We start from the raw sequence: 22,888 nt of genomic DNA, 5'->3' as shown, positions 1-22,888 counted from the left end.
AACCTGCAAGGCCAGGCAAGTCCCAGCAGGTCCTTAGCAGCAACCAGAGGTCAAGAACATGCAACATCTGGTAGAGGGGGGCTGGCCGGGACCTGCTCAATGGGGTCATGCAGCGACAGCCACTAAGTAGGTCCTGGGGTGAGCGGGCAGGCGGCAACAGAGGCCATCCAACTGCTTTTGTCCATTTTCTCTTTATATTGTTCACGGGCACGACAGCTCCCTCAGTAAAAAAGTTTTACAAAAACTAAGGCAAAGAAAAATTTGTCTTGACAATGCCAAAAGGCTTGGAGTCAATGCAAGACCTATTGGCACTGCCAATGCTTATAGAAATATAGAAAGCAGTGCTTCCCAAACTGTGGGTCACGACCCAGTGGTGGGTCACCAGACGATTTCTTGTGGGTTTTTAAAGTTCAAGCTATAAATAAAAAGCCTTCAAATTCTGTATTTATCTTATCTCATTTGCTGTTCTTCAAAGACAGAGGTCACATGTCAGGCTATGTCTTCTGACAAGTTGTTGCTCGTTATTGAACTTGGTTACTTCTGTTTACAAACTCCTCTCGTTTTTTTAGTCAGAGAAAGAAAAGCAAAGTAAATTATGTGACAATCTTGCTGGGGTACAGGGAGTGTGAAAGGAAATGATAATGGATGTCATTTTTTTAACATTCACCGTACCTGTGAATTAACTGTACTCATTCAGCAGTTATGAAAGTAAAATTGAAGCACATTTTTTGTAATTCTGAAGTGTGTGGGAAACAATGATTTTAATAAGATCAGAACAAATCAAGACACTTCACTTGGTGAGGAACAAATAATAAATATTCAATGAAATACGAATTCCACACATTATCATTTGGGTGCAATATAGTTATATCAGTAAAACTAAATGTCTGTGCAAATTTAGTGGCCATTTCAATTGAAAATGTGCTGTCTGTAAATGACAATGTGCTACCATGCAACACTTTAGTTACCTAAAAAAAATGCCTGCCTCATGAGGATTAAAGCTACGTGGATCACGAACGTTTGTTGTGCCTAGAAGTAAGTCATGGTTTTAAAATGTTTGGGATGCACTGATCTAAAGGGTTCTGGGAATGGGTGAACCTGTCATGGTGAGATGTGGTCCTCTATAAACCATTTGAAGTGTCCTAGAATGTACTGCAAAGCTAAATGTTAATGCAGTGCTTGAAATACTATGTTGTATGTTTTATGCGTATTTTAAACATTTATAGAAAGCAATGTTCGATTGAGGGTTTCTTAAAGGAATTGATGGGATTGATTGGGTTGATGAAAGCATTGGATTATTTTTTTCAGAAGAAGGGCAGGTTTCCTAACATTTTGCACTGCGTTTGAATAACAAAAATAATGACACTGCACAAAATGTTTATTTGGTATTTACTTTCCAGCGCAAAACTTTATTCGTGCTGAAAAGTAGTCCTATGCATTGCTTTGTGTCAAGAGGGCTTACAACGGGTGGCACATGGGAGTTCCCATGGAACCTCCCATGGTTTTTGACACAAAGCCCCATCTATTAACAATTGTCCATGAGAGACAATGACCTACACTATTTGTCCAGGTACAGAAATGGCGTATCAAAAGAGAGTAAATACAATGGTTCCGTGGGTATCTTTTGGCACAAGTCTGTGCACCCAATGCGTACCTGTTATAACTCCTAATTAACAAATACCATGATGTAAAAATGAAATGCGACGGCCTTCTTCTGTGAGGTAACCAATAATTGTTTGTTCATTAAAATCAAGTTCATTTTTTTGTTCCGCGTTAATACAAATATGAGTGAAAGATGGCGCAGTGCTCAGACGTGTCAGTGTGGTGAAAATCAATGCAAAGTGATCAACACACTATATATTTATAAATACTTTCAGAGAAGTGCAATGTTTAATGACAGTTCAAGTCTAAAATATGCCGATTGCTTGTACTTTCCTGTTGTGTCATGCCCACCAATCCCTAAACATTGTCTACGTTTCGACCCTCCAAGTTGTTGGTAAGGGTCTCCTCAGAATGTGCAGTTGCACTATCACCCTCAGGCCCCTCGTCTTCTGTGGAGCACTCTCTCACAGAGAAGAGGACACATTGTAATATCCTGTCACCAGTCGCCAATTCCACAATAAGTCTGGTAATGGAGTCTTTCTGAAGACCATCTTCATCAACGCCGGGTGCTTTAAGCAGAAGTTGCTCATTTCCGGATGTGTTTCTCACGTTGTATTGATTTTCACCTCACTTGCACATTTGATCACTTCGCTGTCTTTCACTCATATTTGTATTACTGAATACCAAGGAAAAATGTAAGTGATTTTAATGAACAAACAATTATTGGTCACAACACCCAAAATGCCCTTTGCATTTCCTTTTTTACCTTATGATACTTGTTTCACAAGAGTTATAACAAGTCCATTTTGGGTGCATAGACTTCTACCAAAAGAACCATTATGCCGAATCTCTACTAACCTTTGAAGACAGGGTTTTGTGCTAGAAATAACGGTTCTTTCAGGTTGGCATTAAAAAGGAGAAATGTTAAAATAATTTCTCCAAATTTTTCTGATTTTGCATGTGTGCTGTATTGTATAGCACATTCCAAATTGGGAGACATTTAAAAGTTTGTGTAGGCACAGTGATTCTACTGGAAGGCTACCCTTTCTGTAGGCAACCTATGATGCATGGGTGTGTGATTGGTGCTAGGCGGCTTCTCTATGCACCAGGGCTGGAAAAGTGACCAAGGGCCTGATTCCTACTTTTTTAGCCCCGCATTTGCGTCATTTTTTTGACGCAAAAGCAGCGCAAACTTACAAATTTCAATTATATTTTGTGTCTGTGCTATTTTTGCGTTGAGAAATGACGCAAATGCGGCGCCTAAAAAGTATAAATCAGGCCCTAATAGTGTCATATCTTAGTAGATATGGCTCAGTCCTGCGCTCTTCCTCTCATGCAAAGCAACAAAGCAAATTTGGTTGCTGTGCTGTTTGGCATGGCATCATTGTAAATCTGCCCCTGAGTGTTTTAAGTCAAGCAGAAGAGACAGAAATGGGCGCCCAGACATACAGATTTATTGTAATCTGAGAGTTGGGACTAACAAGCAGAGGATGGACATAGAGAATGTGAGGGAGCACAGACCCTCAACTTGACACTCAGGGAGGCGGATCCTCTTCCGTGGAGGGCTTGATTTGCAACATAGAAGATTGTGATTGTCTTCAAACATTTATCTAAATCTGCACGGGGAGCCAGCAGAGGCTCTGAAGCACCAGTGCAAAGTTGTCCCTCAGGTAACGTGCTCTGGCTACAGCAGTTGGAGATCAGTTCAGCTGTTTGCGAGGATAGGAGGGAACCCCTGAGTATATCCCATTATCATAATCCAGCATAGTGCAGACTAGTGAGACGGCAGCTTGGATCTCTTGGGGTTGGCCTAGATAACCAAATGATTTGTTTTTATTGTGTTTACATAAAAAAAAACGGTATTAATTGTGGAGACTACATTAATGACCAGAAAGAATGTAGAATCAAAACATACATGCAAGCCATCAGAATATAAAGGAAGGTGGAAATGCTAATCACAGTATTGTTTCTGGTAACAAATGTCCACAAGATTTGTTTTAAATCTGTTTTTATTTTTGTTATTACATTTTCAACAAGTACCGACCACTGGGTGTGAGGTACAAATTTAAGTGTGAGATAAAAGAAGTATAATAAATGAGGATAATGATGGGGGGTGTAATCCTAGAGCCTGTGGAGCACGAGGGCTGCATTTGGCAATAATCAATAAACAATCTCATTAATATGGGCAAGTACATATTGCCATGGTATTCGCAGAGGTCCTGCAGTAACTCTGGGCCGGGGTGCAGTGGTGTAATACCAACAAATGTCTACAAGAATAATGCATCAAAAAGGAAATACTAATATATACTAAGAGTGGACAATTCCAATTCACCCAGAACCTTTAAGCTGCTCATTCTTCTAACAAGAATCTACCCCATTGCATATGCTCAGGTTCTAGTAAGTCTCCAGCCTCTGATCTCACATCATCCTGTAACTAAGAAACCACCATATACCTCCCACTAACTTTGCACAACCTTCTCTTACCAGTGCTCTCCTCTCACTGTTGTCCAGCACCAACCGTAAAATTCTCTAATCTTCACAGAAGATATCTTACCACTTTTCTTTAGCGAATGAGTGTGTCCCTCTCAAAACAGGTAGCTTTTTGCTTTTCATCACATTCTTCTGGCTCCTCCCTGCTAAAAGGAAAACATAAGTGTGGATGTCCTCTGGCAACCCTCCCATTTAGTGTGTCTTCTTGTGAGACTGGTGCCTCCAAACTAAAGACTTAGAAAAAGGCATTTAATGGTCAAACTGCAAACCAGAAGATGTTGACGCCAGGTAGCACAATCCTCAACAAGCACACCACAGCTAAACTAAGTTGCTGCCATTGACAACACTTGTACCAGACTGCACTGCTGTTGTCAATCTGCTGCACCTCTCCACAGTATTTGATAACACAGACCATTGTGTTCTTATCAACAGAGTGCACTGCATGGTTGTCAGATCCCTAGCTCTGCAAATATTATAGTCTTTTTTATTGATCAAGATATTGTTTTTCCTCCTTTCTCATCACACTTCCACACACTAATTTCAGGCGTTCCTCTGGGCTCCTCTTTGAGCCCTACATTATTCGATGCATATGTAGTTCCTTTGACCATTCTAAACTGAACTGACCCTTCGGGTTCTTTTTTACATACTTCGATGACAGGCATCTATTCTTTCAGTTGATTGGCAGCAATTCAACTTCTGCATTGGACCTCTGCAAATGCCTCTCTGTAGCCACATCCTGGATGACTTCCTACCTTTCAAAGCTTAGCTCTGACATGACTGGGGTTCTTGTAGTATCAACAAGAACATATACATGGAGGCCACAAGCCCTCAACCTACTCCTGCTACGGCAGTTAGGAATCTTGGGGTCACCGTTGACACTTCTCTTTCTTGTGTTCCTCAGGTGAACAAAGTGGCTCCCGCTGCTTCACACTTCTCAAAATCTTAAAAACGTTCTCAATTTTCTCCTTGAATTCAGGAGACATTTGGTTTTGTTTGGATTACTCACTATCTGCTCACACTTGCAATGCTCACTTTAGTAAGGACCCACCATGAAAACCTCCATTGCCTTCCAAGCAAATGCACACCTCATTTATATCTCCCTATCCATTGTGCAGAAGGTTCTGGCCAACAAAAGACCTACCTAACTTAGTGTTTGGTTTCTACCATAAACACCTGGATACTACCTCCAGCCATTTTCTGTTTCCATCCTGTAGGTGTCTAAAATCTTCCTTTTCGGAAATGATGGTACATTCTTCTTTTGGCTAAAGGCTGCACTATGGAACCATCACTCCGATTTTTTGACTCTTGAGCCACTGTTTTGCCTTTGGAAACGACTTAAGAATCTTCCTCTTTTCTGCTGCGCTTCGAGGCTGAAACCCAAATGTGATCCAGCACTGGGATGTCTTATGGTAGTAGCCTGCTCTAGAAATGTTGTATTATTTCACTCATTCATTCATTGATTGATGTTACAGATGCTGGTGAATTCTACAAGGTTGTTATGGATAACGTTGTTTCTCTAAGATTTTCCAGGAGTTTCCTGCTATTCAGGACCCCCTGTCGGCCCAATGAGGGGCAACAATGGCACTGAAAAGCCTGGCCATCCCTCTTTAGACCTGGACTACTTTAAAATATGAGCATTTCCTTGACAGCCTGTTGTCTTGGTATTCGGTGCATTGCTGAGCGGGCCGCAGCAGAAACTTCTGGATGCTTGCTCTTCCACAGCAAATACCAGTTTGAAGAAAACAGATTGGAGAACGGAACGGGTAGGGCAGCAAATATGCTTACATCATGAAATGTATGACCTGGAACAATATTGGAGAAAGTCCACTGCAAGTTTCTGTGGCTCACCTGATCCTTGTTCATTCTAGGAAGTGAGGACAGAACGAGTGACTGAGGCTGAACAATCCACTACAGACACTTGTTGAAGAAAGTGACAAGACTGAAAGGAGGTGATGCCTCTTATGTGTTATGGCATTTCTCCTAAGCCAGTTACCTGACTAGTCTGGTTGTCTGGTGTTTGATGACGATTCCACTGGGGGGAGGAGAAATAGGTCCAAGCACCATCACACATCTTCAAATGAAATACAAAAATGGCAGGAGTAGGCACAAGAAGAGAAAGCACTTTAGAGCAAGAGCTTCTATCATTCTTTTCCAGTTACCTACCTCATGAGCTGCTGTCCCTCAGGTGCCCTAACTTCTCTCCATGACCCTGACGGGGTACTTTACTTACCACTTCTGTTTCAACGAATGCTTTGATTATGTACCTTAGGATGATCTGGTTCCTGTACCAGGGCTACATCTGTTGACTAATTCCACATCGAGACAGTACAAGACTGCTGAATCACTGACAAACCTGCCCCCAAACATCAGAGACTAAGGGCCTCATTCTGACCCTGGCGGACGGCGGAGGCCGTCCGCCAGGGTACCGCCGCTGAATGACCGCACCGCGGTCAAAAGACCGCGGCGGCCATTCAGACATTTCCTCTGGGCCGGCGGGCGCTCTCCAAAAGAGCGCCCGCCGGCCCAGAGGAAATGCCCCTGCAACGAGGACGCCGGCTCAGAATTGAGCCGGCGTAGTTGCAGGGGTGCGACGGGTGCAGTTGCACCCGTCGCGTATTTCAGTGTCTGCTTAGCAGACACTGAAATACTTTTCGGGGCCCTCTTACGGGGGCCCCTGCCCTGCCCATGCCATTGGCATGGGCAGGGCAGGGGCCCCCAGGGGCCCCGCGGCACCCCCTACCGCCATCCTGTTCCTGGCGGGCGAACCGCCAGGAACAGGATGGCGGTAGGGGGTGTCAGAATCCATTCTAAGGGCAGCGGTAAACCGGTTTGCCTCTTCTGACCGCGGCCGAACCGCCGCAGTCAGAATGCCCTGCGGGGCACCGCCGGCCTGTCGGCGGTGCTCCCGCCGACCCTGGCCCCGGCGGTCTTAGACCGCCGGGGTCAGAATGACCCCCTAAGTTCTGAAGTTCCTTCAGATCACGGTGAAGAGATATGCTGGAGGCTAAAGCTCCAGAAAAATACACCAGAAGGGAAATTCTGGAACAGATAGTGTCCCATTTTGAAAAATATCTGGAGTTTCAGGAGGCAACATTTTCACTCAGTTCACCCCTGGGAAGGATTTGGTATGTCCATTACTACAAGTTTGGATGTCAGAATATCATGAACAAGAATATAGTTGGATATAAATATAATTCCTTAGACGCGTTGTGAAGAGATATGTTGGAGTCTAAGACTTCAGGAAAATAAACTAGAAGGGACATTTAAGAACAGGTGGCGTCCCACCTACACAAAAATCTGGAGAGGCTATAGTCCCATCCAAATCTACCCCTATGAAGGCAAGAACATTGCTACAAGGTTGGATGTCAGAATATCATGATCACAAATATAATTGGATATTAACATTGCACCCCAAATATTGTTTACAAAAATACTGTCTCACTGAGCATAGAGTTTTTATCATTAATTCTAGTGGGGGATATTTTTCAAAAAGATATTCAAGGTACCATTTTTGTCAGCTACTATTTAATCCACAGTTTTCTGGCACGATACCCACTGCAAGCCAGCACCTGTCTATTCTGTTTCACTGTGCCAGGTTATCAAACACTTGATCCCTCATGAATGCAAGCAGGTTGAAATGTTGCTATGCCAAGATACAGGTCCTGACAGTATCTCCCAGAGCTTTAACATTGACTTCCTAAATACCATAAGGATATACTCACTTCTGGCTGCTCCATGACTGCTTCTGCAGAAACCAACTAGTGTGACCCATTGGAGATGTGAGCAGAATCTTTATGAAGCCCCAACTTTTCTAATCAAACTCATGCTTACACTGTCCAAACTACTCTGCGTTTTATGAAGGAATATCAGGCACTGCAAGGCTCATTCGAGATGGGGGTCTTATTGTGAACCTTTTCATGACCTGGTGCACAAAGGAAATTCAATTAATCTTTGCCATGTAATGTGATGTGATAAATGCTACTTTGGTTGCCTCAATCTTGGATGTGGCTGCCAGGTACCAATTCTGATTGAGAACCTGTTCCCTACAATACTGTTTTTGGGTGAGAAATTGTTTAGGCCACTCCATGGGGAACTTGTGATGTAGGTGGCTGAGGACTGCAACCGTTCACTTTCTTTTCATTCAAGATCCATGACAGTAGTGGCAACAGTTTGCCTTCAGTAACTTCCCCCATCATTTTGAGACCCAGTTGTCAGGTCAGAGGCAGGATCAGGGACCATTGAATAGCATGAGTGTTAGTTTAAACTCCCACGCATCTAATTATAAGCTCTATCTCGAATTCATGACCTCTGCACCACAAGCATGTTCCCTCCAGGCCTCTGTCGCATTTATGGCCCCTTGCACTTGAACTTACTTCAAACCTCTTGTCAGAGATGTCCTGAGCCAGTAGTCGCTAGTGCCAGAGGACTGCGACTTGCTCCTTACATTCGTGGACACCATCTTTGGAGAACATCCCATCCCTTATAAAAATGGTCCTGAAGTTGCAATTTTTTGAGTTTATCTGCTTCACGTTTGGGAATAGAACTCTTAATTACCACTTTTGTACTCCAAACCAATGCCATTCTGCCTGCATAGTACCATACCCCATGACTCTTAGGCATGGGGTTTGGGTGCCCTGTCGCCCACCTAGCCTGAGACCTTCCTTTTTGCTTCCCCTCTGTTGGTACAATAAGGACGGTCCACTCCAAGATGGAGAAAGACATCAAAGGGAGTTGGACAGTGTAATCTTAGTTGCCCCTCTCTGACCAATGAGCTCCTGGTACAATGTTGGTGTTCCTGTTCTTTCAGTCTAACTTGTTTACCTGTACTATTACCCCAGTTGTTGCTTCTCAAGAGACAGAGGGTCTGGTGTCTGAAAAAGTCTGAAAGAGTTAACCCGCTGCCAAAGGACATTATTAAAATGTCTCTTGTCTCCCTACAACTATGTATATGGTCCCCCAGCTTCGTTTTTTTTTTTATACATACAGTATTTACCTATGTTCCTGGAGGTCCATGAAGGGTCAAGCTACCTGTCAGGGTCCTAGGCTTTTTACTGGGGGGCATTGTCAATTTGCAAGCAGTCGAAGTCTGTTTCTCCTAAATTCTTAAAAGGTTTAATTTAGCTAGACCTTGGATCTAGTTTCTCAAATCCCTTTCTGGAATTTTCCTTCAGTTCCCATGGTTAATCAAAATGCTCTTTTCAAGCTTTTCAGTGATGCTCTTCGTAGGTAGAGATTGTCCAGCTATTCTTTTCTATAGAAGAGTTTGTTCCACGTTCCTCTTCCTCTTTTCTTCCAGAGTTCGTTTTGTATTTCCACTTCAATAAAGGATGTGGCACTGCCTTTTCTCCACTATGGTCCTCCCTCATACTGTGCGTCCTTACTTTTCTTCAGTGTTGGATGGTAGACTTCATTTATTTGCACTGTACACCGCATACTGAGAACATGGGTCCTGATGGCCATCAGGTACAGCACTTGCGCATGTTTTGGTGGCCCTTCCCTTTCTTGTTCAGGCACATCCCAGCAGAAGGATTCCCTCTTCTTAAATGGAGGCGGAGTAGTTCTCCAACAGATATGCTTGGAAGGTGGTCAAAAGGGTTTCACTTGATAGCTTCATAAGTCTTCGCCCTACTGGGCTCTTCATATGACAGCGCTTAGTAATGGTGCATTATTTTATTGCGTTACAAATTCAATAAACATGCAAGTTCATGTGAATATAATTGTATTTGCTTTCTTTTCAGTCTACTGGCTCTAATTGTCATATCCTTAATTGTTCTATACTGTGATAGAAGGATGAGGTTGTAATTTCCTAATCACGTACTGGTAATCTTCTTTATATTAATCCTGTACTTTCTTCTAACACTCCTTTTCCCCTTACTCACTGCCTATGCTTTTCCCCAGGCAGGAAGGAGAGAAAATGTAAAAAAACAAACATTTTAAGTAATAAGCAGAGGGATGAGGCACCTCAATCATTAAAGACCGCAATGAGTAAGTAATCCGAGCATTCTCTAACACTCTATGGGACTCTTTTTACACCCAAAAACTACCACATCAGTGCTGGCATGGACCATGCGCACCTCCAGCAGCATCTCTGTGTACAGAATCTACTGATTGTGAAGTATGGTGGCACCACCCATAGGTATGAAAGCAATAGCTCTGTGCTGGCATGAACCCACACACACACATCCTGCAGTGTCAGCGTACACACAGGAATCACCAAATGTGAAGTACACACGCGCCGCTTATTTTATTAGTGCCTGCCATTGCCTTGGAAGGTAAAGTTGTTTGGATTAAGTCGTTAACTGCCAAATAATGCACAGCTTTTTGGTATTCAGTTAGCTGTGTGTTTATATGTGATGTGTTATATAATGCTGATGTTGCGTTACCCCACTTCAGAGAACTAGGTCACTGTTAAGCTTAGCGTACTAAGTTAGTGTTTCTTTTTTAAATCATTGGTTACATTTTTTAAATGTATCGGTAAAATATGGTCTTGATAGAGTTTACCATTATATTACGCCACAGTACTGGACTGAAGGCTTGCATAGTCAATGTGAGGGCAACATGTTTTGTATGGAGAGGGTGCATGACTGATGTCTTTAATATGGTTTTCAGTGTGTTGGATTGGAGGCAGAATATTAGATCTGACGTTTAAGGAAGAAATATGCAGTATGTGAGTGGATGCACAGTTGATATCCACAGTACAGCTTCTGAGTACCATTCTAAAGGCCTAAAAGGTGAAATGAGGGTGTGAGAAAGAAACATTAAGGGGCATATTTATACTCTGTTTGCGCCGAATGTGCGTCAAAAACTTTGACGCACATTCGGCGCAAACCGTGCACCATATTTAAACTTTGACGCCCGAGCCCGCGGACGTCAAAATTCCTCCGTGTGAGTAATTTTTTGGATGCGGGAAACTGCCTTTCGTTAATGACATGCAATGTAGGCGTTCCCGCCCAAAAAATGACTTTAAGGCCTGTGCGCCTTATTTATACGCCTGAGTCATTTTGACGCACAGGAGAGGACAGGCCTTGTGTGCTGTTTTTTAACGCCTGAGTCAGGGCAGGCGTTAAGGAACCTGTGGGCTCATTTCCATGGTCTCTGACCATGGAAGGAGTTCAGAGGTGCACTTCCCTGCCCCCAGGGACACCCCCTGCCACCCTCGCCCACCCCTGGAGGACACCCATGGATGGGGGACCCATCCCAGGTAAGTACAGGTAAGTTGAGGTAAGTATTTTATTTTATTTTTTTAAAGTGGCATGGGGGGCCTAATTTGGGCCCCCCTACATGCCGCTGTTCCCAATGACCAAGCATTGGGCAAGGAGTCCCCTGGGCATGGCCATTGGGCAAGGGGGCATGACTCCTGTCTTTGCTAAGACAGGAGTCATTTCAATGGGGATTGTGCATCATAAAATGGCGCAAGTCCGGTTTGAGGCAAGATTTTTGCCTCAAACCTCACTTGCACCATTTTTTTGACGCACAACCCCCATTTTCCCCTACGCCGGCGCTGCCTGGTTTGAGTAATTTTTTTGGACTCTGACCAGTCCGCAGCGCCGGCTAACGTCATTCCTTAAATAAGGCGCCTGCATGGTGCATAGGAATGGCGTTAGCCGATGGTAAATATTTTTACGCAAACCAGCACCAGCACTGGTTTGCGTCAAAAAGTATAAATATGGGCCTTAGTGTGTGGCGAGTGTGTCAGGGGTGTCCCCACAATTGCTCCAGGACACTGGATTGAGGGCCAGAGTATGTGGGTGGATGCATAGCTGGCGTCCTGTCTATAACTAGTGACAACAGTGGTGTTGTGAGAGTGTGAGTGAGAAGTATTAAATGAGGGGGTCTGTGCAGTGGTGCTGGAAGAATTTTCAGAGTTGGGGTGCTGCCATCAAAGTTTAATCACTGAAGTCCTAGAGAGGGTGAAAAATCCAAGTGTCTCAAAAAGAACAAGTGTAGCAAATGAGCTACATCCATTCAGCAGGAGAGTGGCAAGGGTGTAGTATGTAGTCCGTGGTACATTTTGGAGCAAACTGTCACAAATATAGGACTTAAGCATGGTGTGGAAGCACAATGTAATTTACAGACAGCTAATTTTCCATTGAAATGGCCACAAAATTTGCACGCACATGCAGTTTTACTGACAAAACTATATAGCACGCAAATAATGTGTGAACATTGGGTTTCCACAAATGTTTATCATTTCCACATCCCCAATTCAAAGACTGGAATGTTGAGAGCTCCACTGGAAACAGTTCCGGGTATATAATGGCTGGTATAAGCCTTCTGCTCCAACATTCTAATGTATGTCTTTATGTTTCTCCCTTTTTATTTAGAAAATTTTACCCTTAGTGGGAGGAATATCCTAATAGTCTTGTAGCCCTTCTGCCTCGGGTAATGCCGGGTGTTATAGTCCCTCTCCCTTATGGTAGGGCCAGGCCTGTAACTCAGCTTGGGCCTATAACTCAGTTTAGGGCCTTTAACAACTGGTGGAGCCCTCGGCAGTGGGTTATAAAGCAATAGTAAATTGGCTTGATTTGTTTTGATCCTATTACAATCTTTGTTTCCATCACACTTTAGAATTACAATAAAAAGTGCATCATTTGTCCTTTTCTAACTGGTTTTGCAAAGTTCATTTAGAAGAGTTTAAATGTTGTGTGTTACAAGAAAGCGGACACCTTATAGCATTTTCATTCACACTCCCTCTAACCTAGCAAGATGTCCTTTGAACCCTCCAACTGTATCGTCAGAGAAAGAAAAGTACACTCTGATCTCTTTAGTAAAAGAATAAGCAACAATCCGTCAAAAGACATAGCGTGACGCTTGACCTCTGAAAGCCCAGCAAATATGACACAATAAAAACAAAATTTAAAGGCATCTTTATTGCTCATTCATCTTCTGAACCTTAGCATGGTTATTTTGGGGGTGCTGCAGTGCCTGTAGGTATGTGCATGGCTGGTGTCCCTGGTATGGTTCCACAGTACTGGCCTAGAGACCAGAGCAGTGGATGTTAGGGCCCGGGAGCCTTTTTAGTATTGGTGTTGGTGTAGGACTTGTGCCTTCAAAATATCTCCAGTGCAAAAGATTGAAGACCAGAGTAGAGGGTGGGAGAACAGGAGAAGAAGGGTCACATCACTAAAAGTGAGCTCTGGGAGTGCTAATTTAAGACAGGTTCTGCCATAGTTTAGCCTAACTGGTATCTTAAGCTGTTGAAGTGCTGAAGGAGCATTGTTTTGCCACGTTTTATAGGGTACATGGTTATTTGTCACATGAATATTTAAGGAATGTGCTGCATTTGGCTTGAAATGTAGCTGCATTTGATGGCTTCCCTTAAGTTATTACAGAGCACAGCATAACAAAAAACAATAATATAACACAAAGCAAAATAACACAGAAAACCCTAGCCGGGCACAACGAAACAATCAAAACAAAAGGCAACACAGAATCACAGTACAAGACAACAACAAACAAAACAATAATGCAGTACAAAAATGCAGCAACACAAAAAACAACACATATCCACCACTGTAAAATACAACAGAATAGATATGTATAAATATTTTGTCACACATTGCGACCACCACAAATTTGCTTTTATTATAATGTCAAATGTTTTTGCACCAAGCACTGCCTCGCTTGCCGCCAAATAGCATGTAACAGTGCAAGAATAAATGTTTTGTGATTTGACTCAAAGTATTTATATGCTGACTGCGGTGTGGCCAGAACATCTTCAGATTTCAGACCAGTGTAGTGGATGTAAGTAGAAGTATTTTCATGGGGAGTGGGGTCTTGCTTGTATTCCCTATTCCACTCCAGGATATTGGATTGGAGACAAGAGAGATGGCTACAAGGGCATGCTGATTAGTATTGAGGCCCATATTTAAAAGAAAATGACGGAGCACGATGCTGCGCCAAAATTGGCAATGCCGAGCTCCATCATTTTCACAACTCCTATGTTGTCCCCTGCGCTGGTGCTAAATTGAGCTGCCTAGCTCCAACGCAGGCATCCTTGCACCATCGTTCAAGGATGTTTGCATTTAGGGGTTAGATTGTTTATGTGTGGGAAGGTGTCCCTTCCTGCACATAAACAATCACTGATGGCGATTTGACACATCATGTCTGGCATTTATCTCTTTCTATGTAGCACGCATAGAAAAAGCAAAAACAAGGAGGAATAAAAGTATTCCTCCTTGTTGCGCCTTGCTAACGCCAACCCTGGGGTGGCATTAGATTATGGCACTGCCTCAGGTTTATGAAATCTCGTAAATCTGAGGCAACATCAAAATGCAATGGGTGTTGCTGTGGCACGCCCATGGCAACACCCATTGCACGCACCTTCCATGCAAAGGGCTGCGTGTGAAGGGGCCGTATTTACAAGGTGCGTTAAGCCACTTTTTGTGGCTTAACGCCACCTTGTAAATAAGGCGCAGGGCTAAGCGCCACCGGAGCGTCATGAAAAGTAATGCTCCAGTGGCGCTAGGGGCTCTTAAATATGCCCCTGAATTTTAGGGTGGTGTAATGTTGAGTAGTTTTATGCTTCATAGGTAACAGATTCTTGTTAGCAGCAGTTACAGGAGCTACGAGGTTGCAAAATGTGATGGCCTCAGCAGGAGTGAAGCTTAGTCCAGGTCTCTCGGAATCAAATACCACTTACAGAAATCAGCCTGGCCCAGAACTCCATAATTTAGGAAGGCAACCTGAGAGATCAACAAAAAATATGTGGAAGACGACGTGACTCACGTAGCAAGATGCCACAGGTGGGCATGTAGCTTGCAACACAGGTCTGCGGGCTGTGGTCCGATCCGGATATGAGATGTGCTCTTTATTTGATTTCCTACGATCGGCTTCTCTATGGTGCTCAAACTTTTCCAAATTCCCCTCTGTAGTTAGCCCTCAGACATTAAACAATACATTGTGAATGAATAAAAGTAAAATCATATTTTGCTTGTGTTAGCTGTCTTTTTCCCAGCAAAAAATGTTTGGAAAAGTATTACTGAACTGAATGATAAAAAGCTCATTGTTGTGTTGGAACAACCCAGACATACTGACATCCACTGAATACAGTAGGACTCCTGTCAATGTTCATCATATCAGCAATGTACAACAGTGCAACAGATGTCTAGCAAAATCAACAAATAGAGATTGTGAACCTCTTTCGATCTAACAACTGGTTTATTTTTCCATAGACACTAACGTAACCTAGAAAACTTGAGAATGTGAACATTTCTGCCAGGAGTACAGAAGGCTGAGGATGATGGTGACCCAAGACTGAGGATAGCAGTGATCCAATAATCCTCTCTATTCTGGATGAAGGCATTCGTTGGTTACGCCGAAGAAGAACCTTGAGTACATGATAACCTTCCTCCAACACGTCCTTCTCACCCCAGCATGATGCCAGCCCAGCTGCATGTGCCCAGGTCTCATAGTTAGGCTTTTGGAGAAAGTGTGCTTGCAATGACGTCATCTTTTCGGCATGGAGTCACCATCACTGGGACTGTCCTTCTGGTAACTGGAACCCTATGCTTTGCCTGGTGGAGTGATGGAGAGACAGCCCTCCTGGCCAGTAATACCTCTAGGGCAGAACCTGAGATGGGGGGCTTACTCGTGACCCCAGCGTCCCATACCTCCTCGAACTCTCTTCTCAGGTCCGTCAGCTTTTTTTGTTGTGGAGTTGGGGGGCTCCTTCTTCTTTTTGGGCTCCTGTGGTCAGTGAAAGAAAATTCCCGTACTGTGAGACAAAGATATCAGTATCACCTTCCTCAAGAGCTGCATTACATCAGCAGGGAACTCAGTGAAAAACTGACAAACAGGTTAGTGGAGAGATATCACCACACCATTCTATTCCTAATGCTGGTGGATATTCTTTATAAACAGTTCTTACCTTTATGTCAGTGTCTCCTTTGGTGTTGATTTGCCGAATGCCAGGGATAGAGTAGGTGGTATCACACACGCTTTGCCCCCGGTGACTTCTCAGGAAAGACTCATTATTGCATTTTGACCCATCAGCAGCCTCTTATTTGCTGCTCACAGGTAAGCAGGTTAGGTGCAGCTAAGGTAAGGAGGAATAAATACAGAAGGTAAATGAGGCTCATACAGCACAGTTTTTTCTGTTTCCGAAGAAAAGGCCACTGGTAGCCGGGGTATTGGCACGGGCAGCATCTGGTGCTGCTTGGTCCCCTTAATACACGCCCAAGATTGTCTGATGTTGAGAAAAGCATTGGGAATCCTCAGTATTTAATACAATGCAGTTTAATCTATGAACATTTTGATTAGTGAGTATATTATTTGCATTTTCAGTCTTCTGATCGGTAGTTGTGTCCCCAGAAAAACTCAATCACAGTCAATTCTAAACAGCATTTTTCCATATTACACTACTTCCAATTCTTCATGGATTTCGGGGATGTCCTTGACTATGTCCCTGCGTCTGTCTATGCCATTAACTCACCATCTTAATGCTTAAAGTTACTGGTGAAGGTTGTTTAGACTATGCATGAGCTATAGGTGCGAAAATCTTAAATTGTAATTCATGTACATGTACAATTGGTCCTTGAATCAGATATTTATTTAATAAACATCAATATATAGTCTGACGTTTCAGAAGGATGTGTTCATGTTTTTTGCTGATCTGTAAGTAAACCAGCATGTGCATTTGATGTTCAGTAAATGCACACTCCTTAATTTGGCTGTGTAAACAGGATATAACTATAGCTGTTGGACTTCATGCACCATGAGAAAGTATTTTCCTCCTTTAACGTTTTCTTCATATAACTGTGTGCTATGCTTAAGTGCAGAAGATGTTGGGGCAACTCCTTTATGGCTTTCAAGCTTCAGTGCATGGTACGCGGTGTTCGCAGAATCCTGCCACACATGTGCTTTATCAGGGTGTACTTGAGTTACCCCCTAGGCCAGTGTTTCCCAAACTGTGGTTCAGGGACTCCTGAGGGTCCATGAAGCCTCCTCAGGGGGTCCGCGACTGCTTAGAAAATTCTATAATTTTAACAGATTACGCCCCCAGCTTTCAGTAATGACTCAGTGGGGGGTCCCCGGATTCCAATTATGATTCAGTGGGGCTCTCTGGGTTCCAGTATTGATGAAGTGGGGGTCCACAGAAGTCAAAAGGTTAGGAACCACTGCCCTAGCCTATAAAGGAGAAACTGAAGTTCATGAAGTAGCTGCCTGACTCTGGACCGGGCAACCCCTGGACTACATTTGTAAAGGGCCAGATTCCCCATCTGGTGTCATCCCTTCTTGCATTATCCTAAAGGAGACGTATCTGTGGAAAATATTATCCACCCATGGGTGGATAATTAAGGAACTTGCACCAGACTGAACACTATTCAAAGAAGGTGGTGATCTACATTCACCACCTTCTTTGAATAGTGCTCAGTCTGGTGCCAGTTCCTTAACCAGAGCACATGGCAGGCAGCCAGAGATTCCTTTATTTGTGTTAAAAGTCACCTCCTTAAAGTAATGGCCCTTTGATGCAAATATTACAAATTACTTTTTAAAAGGTCTGCACCTTGAAGATATATAGTTCACAAAGCTTTTCTCGCTATGCAGTGCACACTTATTGAAGTAGGTCTGGTCCAGGATACAATAAACATCTGATTGTGGTCATAACTAAGGGAAGCAGACTACTTGTGCAATTTGAGAAGTGTGCCTGCACCAACATTGTGGAAGGTTACAGTGTGGAGTGATGTCTGAGGACATCAATATAGAACTATTGGCCACATTTAAGGAAGGGCTATAACAGGAATTCTGTTAAAAACTAGTAACACTGGAGCCGAAGCAAATGCTTTCTGTGGAGAATGATGTTGACAGTGAGATGTGGAGGTCAGTCGTTGAACACTTGTTCTGAGAGCACCCTACAGAGTTGGCTAAACCGCATCAAACATCTATTTAACAAATAGAAACAAAGTGACGAATGCAGACGAATAATGGGTGTAATCAAGGCTGAGCTGAAAAGAAATGTCCAGAGGCCCTGACCTGTGGGCATTACCCCAGGGGAAATTTACCCCCATGGGTAATACATAGAAGTCGCACAACGTAGGACAGCAAGTAAAACTGCTGCCCTCTCCCTGCACTGGTGCACGTTAAGTAGACATGCGTCAAGAGACACCCTTGCACCACAGTGGAAGGGTGTCTGCGCTGTCTGAAGCTAATATTTTTGTACTGGAAGGTGTCTCTTCCAGTCTAAAAACTGTTTTAAGGCTTTCACCACTTTGTATGTGTACTGTACAATGCAGCACAGATGCAAATTGGGAAAAGAAAGGAAAAATGTAAACATTTCTCCTTGTTGTGCCTAGCTCGCTGTTTACAATTCTTTTTAGTTAGGGATTTGCATCAGAATCCATGTGTTTGCATACACCTCCGCTGGAATGCTCCCTTGACGCAAAGTAAAACAAGACAGTGCATTCTGCAATATTGTTACTTTGGGTTACAATCAAGGGCAATCACTATTCAAGTTGGATTATAAATCCCATCTGAGCACTTTGTATCACGTTTGTCTTAGAAAAGTAATGCAAACCCAAAGTAAAGAGTTTGTAAATCTGGACCTTAATATCCGAACATGTATTTATGTATGACCTGAATAATACAATAACTTATGAGGGATAGTCAGTGAAAATGGCCACAGTAAAAAATATCTTTTAGCATGCCAGCCCAGCAGGTAGAGTGTTTATCAAACATGTTCCTCTGTTTTACTTGGTTTTTAATGTAGGACCACACCAAGATGTTTTTCTCATATATTTAGATCCTATTTATTTAGTGGGATGAGAACAAAGAGAGGCATGGACAAATTCAGTGAGAAAAACTTCTCCTCTCCTTGAACAAATTACTAAAAATAGTATAGCACCCAGCAACTTCACTCACACTGCACTTTATGCAATGCAGCTTTATTACCTTGGTCTCTCTTTGCTAGTAGACCTTTGTAGTCTATATCTCTTATTAGCCTAAGTCAAACACTTCCTAGCACCTTCAAGCAGACTACAAGGAGGTCGAAAGGAGCTAAAGTTTATTCCTAGCCTTTGGAAATTAGTTTCAATTGTTATGAAGAAGGCTTTACCATCATGTTTTCTTTGTCTATTTCAGCAGTGCTGGACCCAACACTATACCATCCTACGAAGAGGCAACAAGCTGCAGCCTTGCTGAAAACCCTCAACGTTTCCCACCCAACCATTTTGTGAACTCGGAGAACTTCCCACCCCTCTACGAAACACTAACTGGGAATGACTGGCGCCCGGGGTATCACAAACGCAGCCTATCAGACAGTGCCCTTCTGAGAAACCTGCATCATTGTCCTCACCAGCAGCTCGATCATAGAGGTGCCCACCCGGGTATGATTGACACTCCACCTCCAAGCTACGAAAAGATCAATGATCATATGACGTGACCTGTGGATGTTTCTCGGAAAAGAAAGATAGATCAAGGACTAACTGGAGCTTTTCATACAGGCTAACTGTTTTACTATGATTTATAAATATAGACCATGCAAGTTAAAATATTATATGCGGTCTTCTATGAGGGATGTGAACCCCAGTCTATCTATTTGATCAGTCATGGGTGCATTCAAGAAATCTTAATGTGGTGAGAATAATTTGGATTTAATTGTATTTTACAGTAACTTATTTTTTCATAACTTTTGTATTGGGACAATTAAAGTGTGGTTATAAAATTGTTTTTTTTTCACTATATGGTGTGTCTATTCAGTCATTGGACCCGGAAATGCCTTCTTGATACCACGATTAAAAAACACTTCTCCAAAGGCACAGGGACGTATATAAGAACTTTATCTAATCCAACAGACATTGATGATATAATAAATATAGATCACTTTAGTTAAGGATTGGCAAAGATCCACCTTCCGTTTGTAACAACATGTTCTCCTCAGCAGTGAACCGTGATCCTTCTTCTCCCAGGATCTGTCAGTGAAATATTTATATTCTCAGTGTTCTGGGAGTGAGCAATATTCCATGGCTGTCATATCTGCTTATGCGCACTTCCTCTAAAATGATAAATGAAATGTTATGTGCAACAGAAAAAGGGTTATAAAAATAACATGAAAGATTAACTTCTTTCTGCATTGCAGATAGTTTTGTGTAAAGCCAACTACTTACATAAGCAAAGTAGTGAACAACTTGAATAACTGGGTGACAATATGCAATTGGAGACAGCACGTACATGGAAGCAAATTTGTATAGAACTTGCAGATAGTCTGCACCCTTAAATATTTGATCCTATTGGCAATAAATAAACATATCTGAGATTTGCAGGGCAGATGGGGAGTGCACAAATATGTTTCGAACTTTCCATGCTTCACCTACAGAAATCCATACCTAGCTGAAATCACGTTACCTAGTCATTTGGTTAGCTTGCTACCTCTACATACCTGGTGACCTTTAGGCAAAGATCAGGCAGCAGGAATGAAAATTGCTGTTCACCAAAGACATTCACCAACTAAAACAAAAGGGAAGGACTCTTTAAAGACGTTTGACCAAATCTCAGTTTCTGTAGAAACATATGGCTGGTGATTCACTATCAGATTATCTTGGTACAGGCATCATGGCCACAAACGAACACTACCAATATTGTACTGCGGAGTCGTTAAACGCATCCACCAAACTGTTCCACATGTACAAGGAACTAATCTCCTCTACTCTTGCACACAAGACTCTCTCTACTAAACTCTCAATTAATATCATAATGCATCCTTTCCTAATAAAATCAATTCCAGCAAACATTGAACCAGCAATTGACCAACCCCTCAGGTGTAAATCAGCTGTGACAAAGCAATCCTTGAGCTCCTACCAGACTGAATACAGGATCCTGCCAAGTTTTAGAAAATGATGCTACCTACCAATATGGGTAATTTAAAGGTCACAAGTTGGGCCTTCCCAAAAGAAAACCCACATAACCACTGCTCAGTGACACCGTCCACCGGGAATGCTGTCTAAAAACTGAAACGTGTGGTCACACCACGGTTGAAAAAATTATGACGAATGTCAACACCATGAACAGTCACAGACATACTTCTGGCATTAATATGTTTGTAAAGATTAGAACACCTTGGTGTGCATACCAACTATCTGCAAAACAATAACCTATTGAGTGACTTTTATTCCAGCGTTCTGCCTCCACTTTAAGACAGAAACCCATCTTTTTTATATTCCAACTTTTTCTACACTTTATGTTGAATTTTAGTTGTACCGATAATTTTTATACCCACGCTGATCCCTTGTCAGTTATTCCTGTTATTTAATCACATGCCATGACTAGGAATTAGTTTTAACTCATATTTCTTGACCTTTCAACTGTTAATTATATCTTTATAATTCACAGTTTTTTTCTTCTTTGCTTCCTTGCTTGTACAGTAGAACAATTTGTTAATTAACAAGTGATTTGTGATTTCAAGTGTTCCAATTTTCAAAATTATTACTTTAGAGTCATGTTTAAACTTAACATATCTCACAATGAGTCTGCAAAGCCTATGGGAACAGCCGGGGTCAGGGGCATGCAGAGCAAATACAAATTTAGATGAGGCCTGGGCGGAACTCACTTTGAGTTTCACTTTGCATAATTCCATGGAGTTACATAAAAACTCTGCGTGATTTAGCGGAGTTCCACGAGTGGGCTTGTAGAAAAGCATTCCTTTTGGCATGGTTAGCCCCCACATTTTCCTTGGTGTCTGATGTGATTTCGACTTAAAGTGCACTGGGTTCCTGCTAACCAGGTGCCCAGTGCCAGATCTCTTACCCAAAACTGTACAGTCGATTCCCCCAATTGGCAAAAACTTTAGCACCCTCTTTAAGCCCCTTGTAAACGGTACCCCTGGTACCTAGGGCCAGGGGGAATGAAGAGGGTCTCTAAGGGCTGCAGCACGAATTGTGCCACCATAAGGGACCCCTCACCAAGTACAAAACAGGCTGCCATTGCAGGCTGCATGTCTTGTGCAGACAAAAGTGAAAACATGACATGGCACCTGTGTGCCATGTCCCACAACACTGAATGTTATGTATGTAAGTCACCCCTCTAGCAGGCCTTACAGCCCTAAGGCAGGGTGCACTATATTACATGTGAGCAATATCTGCATGAGCAGGTATGCCCCTGCTATGTCTTTGTCGATTCTCAGACATAGTAATTGACCAGGGAAGCCATTTCAAATACATATGCTGCACACTGGTCACTACGAGTTCCCTGGCCACATGAGGGCTTCACTGAAGATTCGGATGTCTGGTATCAAACATCTTATATTGGAGAACCCACACTGATGCCAGTGTTGGATTTACCAACACATGCACCCAGAGGGCACCTTACAGGTGCACCCTGAAAACCTACCAGCTCCTTGTCTGTTGACTGACTGGTCCTGACCAATTCAGCCACCTTAGAAACTAATCTGACCACCTAAGGTTAGAGCCTCTCAGAGGCCAGAGATAAAAGCGTGTACTGGGGTGGGGGCAGGGTGGGGGTGTTGGCAGGATGGACATTCCGGGCGGGAAGCTTCAGAGGCCTAGCTACCTTTGTAATGCAACCCATGTCTCTCCAGATGGCAGAGATGACCAAACCCCCCTCTCCTGACCCCACTTCTAAACGGCAAGACAGATGGGACCCACCCCTAAGGTGGGCGACCTGAAGTGGACACCACTTTTTAAATTCCCCCATCTTGTTTTGGATGTAATTGGACCTCTAGGGTCAGAGTAATGCCCACTTCCCAATGGAAGTGGTCATAAAGAGGGTGTAGTCACCCTAACAGTGGGCAACACATTGGCTCCATCTTGCCTATCCCTCTAACACCCCTAAATTGAGTATTTTG

At 43.0% G+C, this 22,888-nt stretch overlaps 1 protein-coding gene across 5 annotated transcripts in view; it reads left to right on the top strand.

Annotated features, from left to right (window-relative positions):
- Positions 1 to 21,296, top strand: part of TMEM61 (transmembrane protein 61) — a 40,340-nt gene extending 19,044 nt beyond the window's left edge. For 3 of the 5 annotated variants that reach the window (XM_069232609.1, XM_069232610.1, XM_069232608.1), the window contains exons 2-3: positions 15,267 to 15,890; positions 19,171 to 21,295. In XM_069232609.1, coding sequence (XP_069088710.1) covers positions 15,535 to 15,890; positions 19,171 to 19,471 — 657 coding nt within the window. In that variant the 5' untranslated portion in view covers positions 15,267 to 15,534 and the 3' untranslated portion in view covers positions 19,472 to 21,295. Of the gene's footprint in view, positions 1 to 9,992; positions 10,078 to 15,266; positions 15,891 to 19,170 lie in introns of those variants that run through there. The other 2 variants (XM_069232611.1, XM_069232612.1) reach the window with 2 other exon arrangements.
- The last annotated feature ends 1,592 nt before the right edge of the window (positions 21,297 to 22,888 follow it).

This window comes from Pleurodeles waltl, chromosome 4_2, assembly GCF_031143425.1.
Source record: "Pleurodeles waltl isolate 20211129_DDA chromosome 4_2, aPleWal1.hap1.20221129, whole genome shotgun sequence".
NCBI lineage: Eukaryota > Metazoa > Chordata > Amphibia > Caudata > Salamandridae > Pleurodeles > Pleurodeles waltl.
This window is presented reverse-complemented; position numbering and strand designations above follow the sequence as displayed.